This window comes from Suricata suricatta, chromosome 7 (assembly GCF_006229205.1).
Source record: "Suricata suricatta isolate VVHF042 chromosome 7, meerkat_22Aug2017_6uvM2_HiC, whole genome shotgun sequence".
NCBI lineage: Eukaryota > Metazoa > Chordata > Mammalia > Carnivora > Herpestidae > Suricata > Suricata suricatta.
Window position 1 is genome coordinate 56756070 of NC_043706.1, and position 16522 is coordinate 56772591.

At 33.4% G+C, this 16522-nt stretch overlaps 1 protein-coding gene across 1 annotated transcript in view; it reads right to left on the minus strand.

The window, feature by feature from the left end:
- EYS (eyes shut homolog) overlaps positions 1–16522 on the minus strand; it is a 1499666-nt gene that overhangs the window by 1353787 nt on the left and 129357 nt on the right. Inside the window, exons 6-7 of the mRNA XM_029943180.1 lie at positions 12663–12824; positions 2588–2719 (exon numbers count right to left, since the gene is read on the minus strand). Of these exons, the coding sequence (XP_029799040.1) occupies positions 2588–2719; positions 12663–12824 (294 nt within the window). The remainder of the gene's footprint in view (positions 1–2587; positions 2720–12662; positions 12825–16522) is intronic.

Here is a 16522-nt window from a genome sequence, read left to right on the forward strand (position 1 = left end):
AGATTGTTCATTTGACAGATACATTAGAACAAAAAGAGGAAAAACTCTCATGAGGAGATTCTCTGTCCTGTGTGTCTAAGAGAGATTACTGTTTAATGCACAAGGACCCCTCTTTCATTTTCATACTTCTGGGATTAATAAGCACTAGATTTTTAATTATATGGACGTATGGAATTACAAGGATGTGAGTTATTGTTTAAACTATCTGGAATAATAACGTGTGTGTGTGTGTGTGTGTGTGTGTGTGTGTGCGTGTGTGTGTGTCAGAGAGAGAGAGAGAGAATGAGTTTTTTCTCCATTTAAACTTCTATTGGTCTTTGAAGATAGAAGATAATTAATCTTTAACATTAAGTCATCATTTTATATTTGCCTGAAGCTAGCTCCCTTCATTTCTTCATTTGTGCTCTTTTTTCATTTCTTTTTGGTGGGGAATTTTTAAAATTAATTAATCATAAATAAATTTTCTATCATTATATGTACATTCTAAGACTATTGTTCAGATAAACAATGAAATTTTCAAAATGAAAGGAAAAGGAAAATGATTAACTGTACCTCATTTATATATTTTTCCTTTGCCAAAAATTTAACAAAGCAGAAAATGTGTACCTGGCGTATAATATAATTAGTCTTTTAGATGAAAAGAAAATTACACCCTTAGAGTTTGAGCATAAATTCAATAGTCTTGATTTTTTAAATATATGGACACAAAGGTTTACTTATATTAAAAAGAGCTTATATAATTTCCAAATAAATAAATACTTAGGCATTTTAGAAGGATTTAATATAACTTTTAAGGAACTGGTTTATCATTGTTTCTTTATATTGTTTATGATTATAAAAATATTAAATAAAATAATTGAAAATTTAATAATGGATATCATTTAAAAGAGTTTACTCTTGTGAATTCTTATTGAGTCTACTATGGTTATTTGTTTTTATTTAGTTTTCTTTTTTTTATTTGAGAGAGAGAGAGAGAGAGAGCCCATAAGTGGGGGAGAGCAGCAGAGGGAGAAACAGAATCTCAAGCAGGCTCCATGCTCAGTTCACAGCCTGATGGGGGTCTCCATCCCATAACCCTGAGATCATGACCTGAGCTGAAATCTAGAATTGGAGGCTCAACCAGCTGAGCCTCCCAGGTGCCTCTGATTCTACTACATTTATATACTAGAATGTTTTACTGATGACACTACAAATCAAAAGGGCTTAACCTGATAGTGCAAATTGCAATTTCCAAGTCTTTGGTTAACATCAAGACCTTACACTGACATTAAACTGAAATAACAAATAATCATTGGATACCTGAACAATGTTTGAATAAGAAAAAATATACAAATAATAATCCCTAAATATAATTGTATTTTATATTGTAAAGTTTATTTATTTATTTTGAGAGGGAGAGAGAATGAGAGAGAGCAGGAGTAGTGTAGGGGCAGAGAGAGAGGCAGAGAGAGAACTCCATGCAGGCTCCTCACTGTTAGTGCAGAGCCCAACAAGGGGCTCAACAATCCACAAACCATGAGATTAAGACCTGAGACGAACCCAAGAGTTGGACACCTAACCATCTCAGTCACCAGATGCTCCAAAAAGTCACTAAGTATAATTTTAAATTATCCATTTGCTTACAGAATGAAAAATTGAGAAATGCAAATGTTGTTAAATGATGTATATTTATGTTTATATATGTATATTTATGTTTATTTTCCCTAACATAAAAGTTGTCAAAGTTATATAAAATGTGTGATCATGAAAAAATAAAATAGTTAAAGTTATTGGATTGCTATCTTTGTGTTTTCTCTTGAGTCTAAAAAAGCAAATATTAGTTTATATGAAGTTGATAATTATCTTATTTTTTCAAGTTTATTCATTTATTTTGAGAGAGACAGAGAGAGCATGCAATCGGGGTAGGGGCTGAGAGAGAGAGGATCAGAGGCTGGCTCTGTGCTGAAAGCAGATATCCTGATGCAGGGCTTGCGCTCAAACAAAAGGTGACATAATCACAACTGTTTGAGAGGCTTTAATCAGTCAGCAAATTGTAGCATAAATGGAACCCAAAAAGACTAGAGATAAAATGATAAAGCTCTTTATTACCTGTCTATATTATAAATACAAAAAGTGCTAGGCAGTTAGGCGTGAGCAAGGAGGGGTGAAGTAGATACTGACCTAGCAGCCTAACAACCACTCCCTGACAGTGAAGAGCGCCCCCTCAGAGTCTCCTCTAAGAGGTAACAGAACAGGAAAGACCTAGCCACAGACCTGGCTCAAAAGCCACAGGAGGTCTTCCAAGAGCCGGAGCATGTGCGCAAAAGATGCAACTTGCCCTTACAGTCACAGCAAATTCTCATTAGAACATCATAAACATACAATGCATAAATAAATACAATTATAACAAAAGGCACCATGGGCAGGCACGTGTGCAAAAGCCAAAATGTTATATGACCACCGACTGTCAATCAAAAATCGCAATCAATGTGAGGTTATATTTAAGCTACACACATCTTGAACACTGAATTTGAAAATTTAACAATTTTATCTTTTTTTTCCAATCAGAATATTATGACTTAAAGAGATAGATGAGGAATTATCTTACCTCCCTTGTTCTTTGACATGGAATACAAAATATATAATCAAGATCTTCGGAAACAGCATCTTCAGTACAGTTTGCAGAGAGAAAGTAGAAGGCATCAACAGCCACTTCACATTTTTCATCTTCAGATCCTTTCAAAGAGATGAAAAATTAAACAATATTTCACAAAATTAAATTTTCATTAAATTATTAATGACAGTAGTCAGGGGTGTCTAGGTGGCTCAGTCAGTTAAGCATCCAACTTTGGCTTAGGACATAATCTCACGGTTCGTAAGTTTGAGCCCCATATCGGGCTCTGTGCTGACAGCTCAGAGCCTGGAGCCTGCTTCACATTCTGTGTCTCCCTCTCTCTCTGCCCCTCCCCTACTCATGCTCTGTCTCTCTCTGTGTCTCAAAAATAAGTAAATAAATGTTTAAAAAAATACAGCTGTCAAATAAGTTGGTATGATCAGTTTGAGAACATCTATCACAAAATAAGCTTCTATATGAATAGAATATTAAATTTCGAAAAGACCTAAACTAGAATAAGGCTGAACTCTTTTATTTTAAAGATGGACTGAGAAGTAGAGTATCAAAGCAAGATACAGCTTCCAAGTCAGTGTATTTTTTAAATCATTAAGTGTCAAATAAATTTCCAATTAATGATTATAAAGATGATTTAATAAATATAAATATACATTTTATATAAAAGCCCTTTTATTCTTTATATACCATAGCTACATAAGGAATAATTTCAAAAGATATTTAGCATCTCATTGTAGCCCTCTCATTAAAAAGAAAGGAGTGTGTTTATGTGAGAGTGGAAAAGTGTCAGTATAGATATAGATATACACATACATAATCTACATACATAATTTAGCTTTGAATTTTGACCTTTGAACTCTGTTAGACATAATATCTGTGATACAATAAAAAATGACACTGCAATAAAGCAAAACATGACCTATATTCAAGTGGAACCAGTAAAACCAGACTTAGAATTATATCAAGATTATAAACATCTATGATAAATGTGTTGAAGTATCTATAGAAAATGATTAATATGATTGGTAAATAGGGAATGAGAGATTTGGAAACAAAATCTAAACAAACAAACAAACAAGATATCCCAGAATTGTGGAGTGAAAGGAACTAATTATGCTGAGCTGAGAACCTATTAGTTTTTGTTAATGGTGTAATATCCCCTGGTACTGAAACAGCATAGGAGACTGGATATAGTTTCTTTTTAAAACATAACTAATCTTCTAGTAAAGGGACCAATAATATTTGTTATGTAGATAATATTTGTCCACAGAATCCTAGCAAATAGTCCTGTTTTAGAATTGCTTATAGTTAACAAACCTAAAATCTATTGTTTGTGAGGCATGACTTCTCAGAATACACTATGTAGGCTGTGAAATTTACAACTAAATTGTACATTAGAGATGGTTCACAAGCTAAAGTCTGCCTGCCATCTGCAAACTTAGACATCTCATATGTAACTCTGGAAAAGATGTTAAGAAGCCTTGCAGAATGTTCCAAATATTTTGAACCTTACCGAAGTAATTTAACTGCTAATAATTTTAAGATTACAAAAATTATTACTAAATTAGTCAATAAATACCAATGGGTGATATTATCAGCAGATCAGCCACATAAGAAGAAAATATTAGTAACTTTTGTGATGCCAATAAAAATCATATCTTCAATGTGTTGAGATAAAATAACTCAAATTTGTCTATGCTAGCCTATATAATCAATTGATAAATGTCCTTTTCTATTTTCTGAAGGAGTTTACATAGTATTAGATGTAACTTTTTATTGAATATTTGGGAGAAGTTTGATAAAGACCATCTATTTTCCGTGTTTTCCTTTGTGGAAAGATATTTTAAAACTATTCAATTACTTTAGAATTTGTACATTTATTCAGATTTTGTATGTATTATTGAATCAGTTTTTCTATGAATTTATATATTTCACTTAAGTTGTCAAATTTGTAGACACAGAATTTTCTATAATGATGTATCTGATTAAACATTTGGATTTGACTGAAATATCATCTCCTCTTCCTCCCAAAGCCTCAAAATTGAGGTAATGGAAAATAAAACGAAAGTGTTAACTCACATAGAATGAGAAGGGAGGCAACGGTGAGCAAATATTGTTTTTTGAACAAATGTTTTCAATAAATTTCAAGAAGCTGAAAAGATGGTGCAAATATAGTAACTAAATTAGCAGAACGGCAATAGCCAAAAGTCTAATTTCAGGGCATGCTTATAAAAAATCAAATTTATCTATTTAGCAGAAATCTTAAGATTTTTAGGACATAAAGGTGTCTGAGAAAGTAGTGCTAAGTTTCTGGCAACATGGTGATTAGTTGAGATAGCTTTTCTCTCAAATCACAAATGCAGATAATTATTCTGACTCATCACTCACCTCCCTGCTGGCCCACAAACAAATATATTTCAGGGTTTATTCTCAGGGGAAAGAGGATTTTCGAGGTTCCTGCCTCAAGGATACCAACTTCATCAGGATTACCCCATTGAATGGCCAGCTGTCAACTTGCAAACCTCTTATAGAGATGCCACTTAGCACAAACCATTTTCACATGGTAAACTTCCAGTAAGTCTTGTTAGGTCATCGCCATTAAATATGATCATCCGACATTTGGTAGGAAGATTCAGAATAAGAAAGAACAAACCATCATTAAAAATGCTTACAGAAATTGAGACACTGAATGGAAAAGTTAAAAAATGTTTTTAAACTATAATATTCTGAGTTATAAAAAAGTTATTTTATCTGTACAGAAGAACAGAATGTCATGCTAATTTGCAGCTTTAGACAATAGTAAAAATGTCTAGAAAAGTAAAAATATAATAAAAAATAAACACTAGTTCTCATATATATAATTGGGAGGGTAGAGTAGATAATAGGACAAAACAAAAAGAAATGGAAAAGATAAGAAATTATGAGAAAATGTGATCAATTCTGAAGATGCAATATCAAGTCTTTCAACTTAGAGTTACAGAAATAGGAAATAGAAAAGAAGAATTATTAATGAAATAATACAGAGCCTACCTAAAACCTGAAAGACACATGCTTTCAAATAAAGGGTTTATTAAGTGCTTATACACAAAAAACAATACAATCATGGGAATGTAAACTAGTGCAGTAGGTGTATGATCCAGTAACTCCACTTCTGAATATTTATCTGAAGTTAACAAAAATACTAACTTAAAACGATATATACATCCCCATGTTCATTGAAGAATTATTTATAACGGTCAAGGCATGGAAGCAATCTATGTGTCCATCAGTGGATGAATGGATAAACATGTGTGCACAAACACACTCAACCATAAAGAAGAAGAAAATCATGCCGTTTGGAATAACATAGGTGGAACTTAAGGGCACTTGGCGAAGTTAAATAAGTCAAATACAGAAAGATAAATACAGTATAATTTCACTTATATGTGGAATCTAAAAGGGGAATAAACAAACAAATATACTCATAGATACAGAGAACAGGTTGGCTGTTGTCAGAAGAGGGGAGTAGTGGATGGGTGAAATGGGTGATGGTGATCAAAAGGTAAAAACCTCCACTTATAAAGTAAGTAAGTCCTAGGGATGCAATCAATGGTCAGCATGGTGACTATAGTAAATCTTGTAAGTTCACATAACAATAAAATAACGTAATTATGTGTGACAATGGATATTAACTAGACTTACTGTGGTAACTGTTTTGCAATATATACAAGTATAGGATAATTTTCTACATCTGAAACTAATATAGTATTATATGGCAATTATATATCACTTATAAAAAATTATAATCTGCAACATAAATCTCAACACAGTGAAATTTCAGCACACTGGGGCAAAAGACAAAGAAAAAGACTTCCAGGGAGAAAATTACAAGATGAATATAAATCAGGGACTCATTCCGTTAAGCTTCAACTCTTGGTTTCGGCTCAAGTCATGTTCTCACAGATCATGAATTTGAGCCCTGCATGGGGCTGTCAGTGCAGAGCCAGCTTAGGATTCTCCCTCTCCCCCTCTTTGCCCATCCCCTGCTCACTAGCTGACTCTCTCCCTCCCTTTCTCTCAAAATAAAGTATTTTAAAAATATTAAAAAAATCAAAAGGTGGCCTATTATATACACAGTTCCCCATTACTGGATGCCTTCCTTTCTTTTCCCTGTATCATGTATCTCATAGATCATCATATAAGTACTAGGATTATTGCATAATCATTTCTGTATCTGTGCTCATCCTTTTGCTCAAATAGCCATTGATTCCACTTACAATCTTGGACATATATTACTTAATATGTAGATGGGAAGCATGTGTGATGGGAAAGCTAAGTCAAAAAGTATAAAAACATAATATTTATGGATATTGCAAAATTACCTTGTTCAGATTTCATAATGATTGTACATTTCACATGCAATGCATAAAATCACTCAAATTTTTGCCAGATTTATTTATAAGAGAAAAATTATATACTTATTGTGTTTTTAAACCTTGCTTTGTTTTCTTTATGAGTAAACCTGAGCACTTTCTCATGCATTTAGGAATACGCTTTATGCTTCTGAACAGTTTTTGTTTGTATGTTTGCTGTTTGACTGCTTCTATGATGTCTTTCACAGACATTTTTGCTTGTATTGTAGTCAAGTGACAAGTTTTTCTTCCTGACAACTAAATTTTGATTGGTAGCTACAAAAGTTCTTCTCCATTCAAATTTAAAAAGTAATTCTTCAATATTTTTCTGATATTTTATCATTTAAATCTTTATATTTAAAACTTTATTGGTATGAATTTAACTCAGAGTATGCTTAGTAAGATACAAATCGGACTTTTTCCCCCAGATGATTATTGAGTTGTTTAACCTCAATTATTGAGTAATTCTTATTTACCCTAATGATTGAGAGAGAAATTTTATTAGATGTCAGTTTTTCTTCATGAGTTGACTTTATATTTGGACATTGTATTTTGCATATTTTTGACTATCAGTGCAAATGTACCATGCTCTTCATTATTGAAGCCTTATAATATGCTTTACTATTCGACAGAACAAAGTCTCACCCCATGACCCACATAACATTCTCTTAGCTAGTATACACGCCATTATTTATTTAGTTTTCCAGGTGGAGTCTAACAAATAAAACAAACATAAAAAACATTGTTATTTTATTGAAACCTGAATAAATATATGAAACAATACAGAGATCTGAAATCTTTATTTTAAAACATTTTTTAAAAATACTTATCCATATTTGAGAGATGAAGGGAGACAGAGTATGAGCAGGGGTGGGGCAGAGAGAGAGGGAGACACAGAATGTGAAGCAGGCTCCAGGCTCTGAGCTGTCAGCACAGAGCCTGACATGGGGCCCGAACCCATGAAACGTGAGACCACCACCAACTTAAGTGAGATGCTTAACCAGTGAGCCACGGAGTCGCCCCTCGAGATCTGGAATCTTTAATACATTAGGTCTTCTTTCCAACAGCATGGCATATTTTTAAACTTTTTTCTTTAAATTTTCAATGTTTATTTATTTTTGAGAGAGAGACAGAGCACAAGTAAGGGAGAGACAGAGAGAGAGGGAGACAGAATCTGAATCAGACTCCAAGCTCTGAGCTATCAGTACAAGAGCCTAACACGGGGCTCAAACTCACAAACTGTGAGATCATGACGTGAGCTAAAGGCGGACGCTTAACCAACTGAGCCACCCAGGCGCCCCTCAAATATATATATATATATTTTAGAGTTTGTGTGTTTGTAACTATACTGTGGCAATGTTTAAAGTTTCTTAATGTAGAATTTACATCACATTTTTGTTAATTTTAGTCCTGGTATTTTCCTATTTTCATTGCTGTTTACAGGAAATTTTTTCCATTAAATCCTTTAATAGCTTTATCTATATATGAAAGCCACTTATTTATATTTAATAATTTATTAATTAACATGATTCTGTTAATGTACAATTTTTTATATGTAATATAAGTGAAAAGCACTAAAATACATTTGGTTTCTAAAACATATTTCTTGGGGCGCCTAGACGGCTCAGTCCGTGAAACGTCCGACTTTGGCTTAGATCATGATCTCGTAGTCTGTAAGTTTGAGCCCCATATTGGGTCTGTGCTGACAGTTCAGAGCTTGGAGCCTGTTTCAGATTCTGTTCTCTGCCCCTTCCCCTCTTGTGCTCTGTCTCTCTTGCTCTCAAAAATAAATAAAAATTAAAACAAGTTTAAAAAATCATATTTCTTTTTTAAAATTTTGAATTAAGGGCTTAAAATATTAAATGGATAAAGAAATAGCAGATATTTAACAAAAGACTTGAACATGAGGCAATAATGGTAAGAAAAAGTACTTCTGATCAAGATCACTTTGGAGATTCAGTATTTTCCATTCTCCTCATTATCATTATAAAATTATAAATGTCTATTAAATGAATAGATTTTATTTAATATCTTATTATATTTTCTAACATAAACAAGAGCCACTATTCATCAAGAAAAAAGAGAGAATTTGAAGTACGTATTTGTTTTCCATACCAATTCATATCACAGGACTCGTTATTCACTTAGAAAAAAAATATTTCACTATCACATATTAAATGTTGTTAATGTGTGTTTTAAATTTGGTTAACTAAGCTGTAATGATCACAAGCTTTAAAAAAGAAATGTATTCAGGGAACTTATCTCTTTTTGCTATGGTTTTATCTTTTCTTAACCATAATTCATATTATCTTACTTCACTTCCAAACTCATTATCCACTCTGTCAGTATCTCCTTTTCTCAAACCTAATAACACACATAATGAACATAGATGATGACATTGAAAAGAAACAGTGCATGTCAGCTCTTTCTCAAGTTGTGCACTGTGGACCAATTGTCCTTGAAGGGGCTTCTTCTAATTAATTCTTATCCCTTCTTTGTAGAGCAATCATATTGGCAAGAATTGATTGGGCGTGTAAGACACTTCATTTAGTTGGTAGAAAAATCTCTTAATTAAAATAATTTTACTACTGGTAAAATTAATGCACCCCATGCAAATTTACCAGCTTGGTTTTAATGTTCCTCTTCAATCATATTTTATGAGAAGAAAAGGAAATGTGATCTTAACAGCAACAAGCAGAAAAAAATAAGAATTGCATAAAATGTAATACTATTTACATACTTTTAAAAATTTTATCCTAACTCCTTTTTTGTTTTGAAAACTTTACTGGGAGAAGTTGCTTGCTGAATCTTTGTACTGACATTAACAGGAATGGGGGTAGCTCCTTTTATTTATTGACTATTGAGTTTCATCTCACATTGGCTTCTTTAGCCTGGACAGCCCAAGTCATTTAGATTCTCAGATGTGGAAGATGCATAAGTCTTTTTTTTTTTTGTAATAATTAGCTATGTTCATTAAGTTCTGAACATAGTTCCATGAAAGGGTAATGACTAAATACATTTATATCACCTTGATGATAATTGATCAAAGTTGTTTTATGCATGAACAATTTTATCTTCATATTACCCCCATGTCTTAAAGTATATTTGTTTTATTTTAAAGTAAACTTACTTTACTTTTTCATTCATAAAATTATGTTTACGCAGAGATGATTTATCCACAAGTCATTTGATTTCCTATTACTCCTCCTATTTTTCCTAAAAATATATATTTGCTATTTTATTTTTATGAGTATGTTCCCCGTAGCCATTTTTAGTTCCAAAGAATCTTAATGTTTAAAATTAAGTAAATATACATATGCATTATTTCTACTTTGAGACAAAGGAAAATAGAGTATAAAATGATGCACGCACTGAAGTTCATGGACTGATTTCACTTTAACAGTAGATTGTGTTTCTCGTTCTGCACATTTAAAACATTTGGGGAGGTTTTAAAGGTCTCCCATGTCAACCTCACTATAATTCCACTTTGATTGTTCTGTAATGGAAGTCAAGCAGTAGTAGATTTTAAAATTTCCTTAGGTGATGGTATTATGGGGCGAAGGTTTAAGCCACTGTGCTAACTAACACACTCCCTAAACAGACCCGAGACCAGATCTATCAGGTAACTTCTCTAACCCAGGTGGTGTTTGTTTGTTTTGTGTTTGTTTGCTCTTTTTTAGTGTGTGTCATTTTTAAAATAGTAAGTGTTCATAACACAACCTCTGAAGTTCCTTTTCACACTAGCATAAAATAATCAACGTCTTTGCTCTCTTCCACCACTTTTGGTCTTAAGTGCTATTTGCTTAATGAACTGATAACTATTTTTGTCACTAGGGGTTGTTAACTCTCCAGAAGATCATTTTATGAGCATAATGAAATAAATTATCATGTCTACTGTCTAAAAAGCTAATTGTTAGTTTATTTCAACACTGTTTTAATGGATTAGTAGTGTTGTAAGTGCAGCTGTTGAATAAAATAAGCCATTAGTTGATAACAGGCATACCAAATCTACTAATTTTCTTTTTTTTAATTTTTTATGATTTATTTATTTTTTGAGAGAGAGAGACAGTGAGAGCAGGGGAGGAACAGAGAGAGAGGGAGAGACAGAAACTGAAGACAGGCTCTAGGCTTTCTCTGAGCTAACTGTCAGCACAGAGCCTGATGTGGGGCTCGAACCCACAAAGAGTGAGATCGTGACCTGAGCCAAAGTTGGATGCTCAACCAACTGTGCCACCCAGGTGCCCCTAAATCTACTAATTTTCTGATTGTTGACAAACTACCATGCCAAAATATCATTGAAAGAGAAATAGTCTTTAAAAGATTTGAATAAAGTGTCATACAGCTTTAAGAATGTAGATCAATTTGCATGAGTTAGGTCAAATACTATACAAATATAATCATAGAACAGAAAATTGTTTATCAAAACAGATTTTTAAATAAGAACTGTGATTGTATAAAACAATTAAAAACATAGTTGATAAAATATGTGTTCGAATTATTTCAAGTGTTCATGCCAGAAATCTAGCATTCCTATTGTTACCTGTCTCACTTGCTCTTTGTATTCAATCCATAAACAAGAACTTCCATGTATTTCAATCTTCCATTCTCTCACAATATGACTGCTTTACAACTATCAAGTTTCTGTTCTTGAATCTATTTCTCCACTTGATCATTTTTATAAATGTATCAAAATCTACAGTGATTTCTTATGTCTTGTAGAATAAAAATATAAATATTTAACCCAGCATTTTAGTTCAGGCATTGTGCTCTCCCCAAGCCTTATTTTTACTCTTATTCTCAGAATTCCAGCCAGGTCTTCAAATGATTCATCTCTTCTAACTTAGCAGAGTTTTTTTAACCCACTTTTTTGGGGGTATGATTGACACATAAAAGCTGTAGATTATATCTATATCTATATCTGTATCTATATCTATATATATCTGTGAAACCATAGTTAAAATCATTGTCATAAAGTTGCCTATCACCTCTAGAACTTTATTCCCATCTGCATTTTTGTTGCTTATTTTGTTTGTTTGTTTTTCCTTTTGTGATAGGATAATTTAGTATAAGATATGCCCTCTTAGCATAATTTAAATATATAACATTGTATTGTTAATCATAGTCCCTATGTTGTACAGTAGATTTCCAAAACTGCTTTATCTTGCATAACTGAAACTTTGTATCCTTTGAAACATAGTGTTTTTAATAATATGCTCCCTCAATCTAAAATGCACTCTTTTCCAACTTCACTACCCTGGGTTCATTCTCTGTATCTCTGTTCAAGGGCCATTTAATCATGGAAACCTTATCCACCTCCCAAGTTACTCTTCCAATTGCGCATATACTTTTCTCTTTTTTTTCCTTTGGTTATGGACTTTCATGAGAGCCCCTTTCTTTCTATAGGGACAGTTTACTTCAGTTTATAATAATGTACTTCCAAAAGATAGATCTACAAGAGTAGGGGATAGCTCTAGTTTTCTTCATGATTGTGTATCTGTGCATTAAGGAGAATTCCTGGAATTGGTGTTAAGCATATGTCTATTAAAGGAATTTTTACATTATTTTGTGTTTTGAGATATAAAATATTTTATGTAATTGGAATATTAACACCTAATAAATTTTGAAGTGGTTCAAGTAAATTAAAAAAATATTGGATTATCTTTAAATCCCAGTTTCCATGCATATTTAAATTGAGGAGGATGATGGACTTTACCTTGGCAACTATCATGGCTGATACTTCCACAGTAGCAGGAGTATAGTTGAATTAAGCAAACATTCTTCACAAACCAACATGAGTATCTTCTGTACTCTGAAGTGCATACACACTAGAAAAGGAAGTAATGCAAAATGATATATACCTTATTGAAATATGTTTTATAAATATGTTGCTTATAAAATATACAGCTAATTTCTAAAAGTATCAATTAATATCATGACATACTTTTATACCATTTTTGCTTATTTCTTCTATTAACTCTCTTCCTGTACCATCTTTCATCATGTTCATGTTAAAAATGCCTATGTGATATTCTTTTGGCTGGATTGACTCATTCCTCAATCTACAACAGTCCCTTACACTCCATTTTCTGGATTGTGTGTGTGTGTGTGTGTGTGTGTGTGTATATATATATATATATATATACACATTATATATATGTCTCATAGCTGCATGTTAGCCTGATTTTCATACTGTTGAGCACACATCCTGAGGGTGGGATGGACACCATGACCATCAGGCATCCCACTGGGGCCAGAAGGAGTCCCTGACCAGTAGGGCACCGTGAGGTACTGTGACCAAATGCCAGGGTTCATATAGATTCAAAACAGGTGTGCCAACTACTCTGCCCTTACCCCAGAGCTTGGTACATGACCCAATGCATACACAGCCCAGAACTGCCCCTCCAATGACTGTCTCTGACAGAGCCACAGGCAAGTGGCTGGTCTGGAGCATCAGATCAGTCAGTGCTTCTGGAGAAGCCCAGGACTCTCCTAACTGAAGGCATATCACAGAGCCAAGAGATGCCCCACTTGGCACTCTCATCTTCTCCAGAAGAAAGCCAAATGGCAAAAAGAGTACAGTGATTATCCATTTTCTGAGATCTACTTCTTCAGCTTCCACACAGATCTAAGTAAATTGGGCTTTTTCTCTGAAGAGTTCACAATTTCTGTGGTATATACATATGTACATATGTATATTACACTTTAAAGTAACTATGGTATTCAGAGGTACACTATTTAAAGCACACATTAACCAATAGAATTAACACAATGAATTGCTAAAGTACTGTTTGAATTTGTTGGGTTTTAAAATTTTTAATATAATTAAAGCACATTTTCTAATAATGTCATTTGTCTATGGTAATCCCTAGTATCTTCAAAGACAGAATTCATATCTGGTTTAATCCACAATGAAATTAATAAAATTTAAATAATGTCAAGGCACACTCAAGGCATCATTAAGTTTTAATACATGTTACTTTACAGAGGTTTTAGAATGAGATATACCAATAAGATAAATTTAAGCCCTGGAGGCAGACTATTATTATATATTCTGTTTAGAGCACACCCTAATTTAATTGCTACTTCTCCAAGCTTTAAATGAGCAAATCCCCATAAATTGGCAAAGGGAAGAAGAGCTGAGTCATGTAGCACAAAGAATCATAAACATCTGTCCTTTAATGAAATTACTACACTAAGTTATCTTTGTATTCATAATTTCAAGTCATGATGACATTTACCTGGATTTACAATACAATTTCCTAATAGCTAGACAAAGTATGAATCTTAAAGTATAAATCTCTATAATGATTAATAAATGGCCATATTACTAAGTGGAATCAACACTAAAAATGAGAAATAACATGAAAAAATTAATTAAGGAAATGCAGTCATTCTGAATTTTGAATTAAACATGGTTACTAATATAACATAATACTGAATATTAAAATACTATTTTCTTAATTCTCATAAGCTTAAATAGACAGATCATCTAATGATTCAGAAAAACTTGTATGACCTAATTGGTGTCCTTGTAAAACTCAGTTACTCTAAAGTAACCTCTCTTTTACATTAAAGTTAATTTCCAGTAGAATGAATGTTCCTTTCTGACATTAAGTTATCTAAAATTCCAGTGATTTCAGATAATATGGTAATATTAATTTCTCTCATCAATTTTATTTGGTCCCATGAGCATTAAAAAACATTCACATGGAAATGCTTGCTTACCTATTTTATTTTTTAATCTCCCCAAATAAACATGAGGAATTAATACTTTAAAAATAATCCATATTTTTTAAAAATATCTTTTTTTAATGTTTATTTTTGAGAGAGAGGGGGAGAGATGGAGGGGGAGAGGGGGAGGGGCAGAGAGAGAAGGAGACAGAGAATCTGAAGCAGGCTCTGTTGGGGCCCCTCCAGCCAAAAAGCCTGCGGACGTGATTCCACTGTGACGGCAAAGCCTCCAGGGGGGAGCGTATGTAATCACAAAGTCCCTAGCCTTGTCTACGAAGGCGCTACCCTGGATAACGGTTGGCCCTCCCCCCATTTGAGGATCAGGACAAAAGAACAAAGGTCCTGGGAGACTGGAGCGCAGTGCTGTGTGGCCTTTGGGACCCTGCTTCCCCTGCTTGAAAATGTGTGTGCTTGACTGCTTGACCTAAGTGGATCAGAGACTGGGGTTACTTCTCCTATTATTCATGCCACTTGGTAATTGTGGTTTCAGGAAATGGGCAGATTTTCTGATTGAAACTTCCCCCCTAGTTAGAGGCACCTTACTCACAGACTATTGTTTGAACTTTTAAAGAAAAATAGCCTTGTCATAAGCTTCAGTTAATATTACACTATATACACAAAATAAGACTCCCGCTGATGTATTTTTAGTGATAAATTATGTTTTTGATCTTCTGTATTGTACTTCATTTCTGTCTTTAACTTTCTGTTCTCTCTTCCATGAAAACAATGATCTTTCTGAAACATGTGATTCCTAAGAAGTTACAAACAATGTAATCATTAAAAGAAAGATGTAATCACCTGTGGTATATAAGACACCAAGTTTCACAGTAAAGGGTGGTCTCTTCCACTATTCATGTTGTCTGTGTTCTTTCTTGTAGATATTTTGCCGACACCAACCCCCTACTCAGGGACCCTTAGACTCTGGTGCCTGGGCTGGTCCCCCGCAAGGCTCCAGATTCGGAGCTATCAGTGCAGGGCCTGACGCAGGGCTTGAGCCCATGAACTGTGAGATCATGACAAGACCTGATGCTAGATGCTCAACCAACTGAGTTACCCAGCCACCCTAATAATCCTTAGTTTTAATACTCCTCATTGAATTCATGTATAAGGTAACATACATTTATTACAAAATCTTTGGCAGTCTGGAAATAGATTTCAAGAATTATACATTTCCAACTTCATCTATGAAATAAATGAACATGACTATTTTATATAAAATGGTTAAACTGTTGTATTAGAGTGGATTTAGGGTGATTAATTCCACTATTTGCCTGGGACTTTACTTTTGTAGCACTGGAATTCCTGTGTCCAGTGAAGGTACTCAGTCCTATACAAATGAAAGGGTTAGTTGCCCTAAATAGATTATATATTCAAAGTATTTTTCCTGAGATGAAGGAGAATGAGGAACAGTGCTACAGCTGGCATGTGATGAGAGAAATTATCTTCTGTTTTTTTAGGCTTCTGAAATGTGTGTGTTTACTCACCTGTGGGTTTATGGAGGTTAATTACCATAGCATACCCTATCTAACACACTTTCCTCCACCTAGAGGTGAGACCAAACTCATTTTCTGAGGATTTTTCAAATTTGAAATATCTATCAACTATATTAAATTTGCCCTTATGCTGTAAAATATATCACTCAGATTTCTGTAAGAAAACTAATATTACATTTATTGGAGTAAACAGTAGGTGTTTGTAAATTGCTAACAAAACATATAGAGAAAATAGTAGTGTTGATTTATGCTGCTCTTGACTGCCCAATTTGTATATAAAAATTGAAAACAGCAAAATA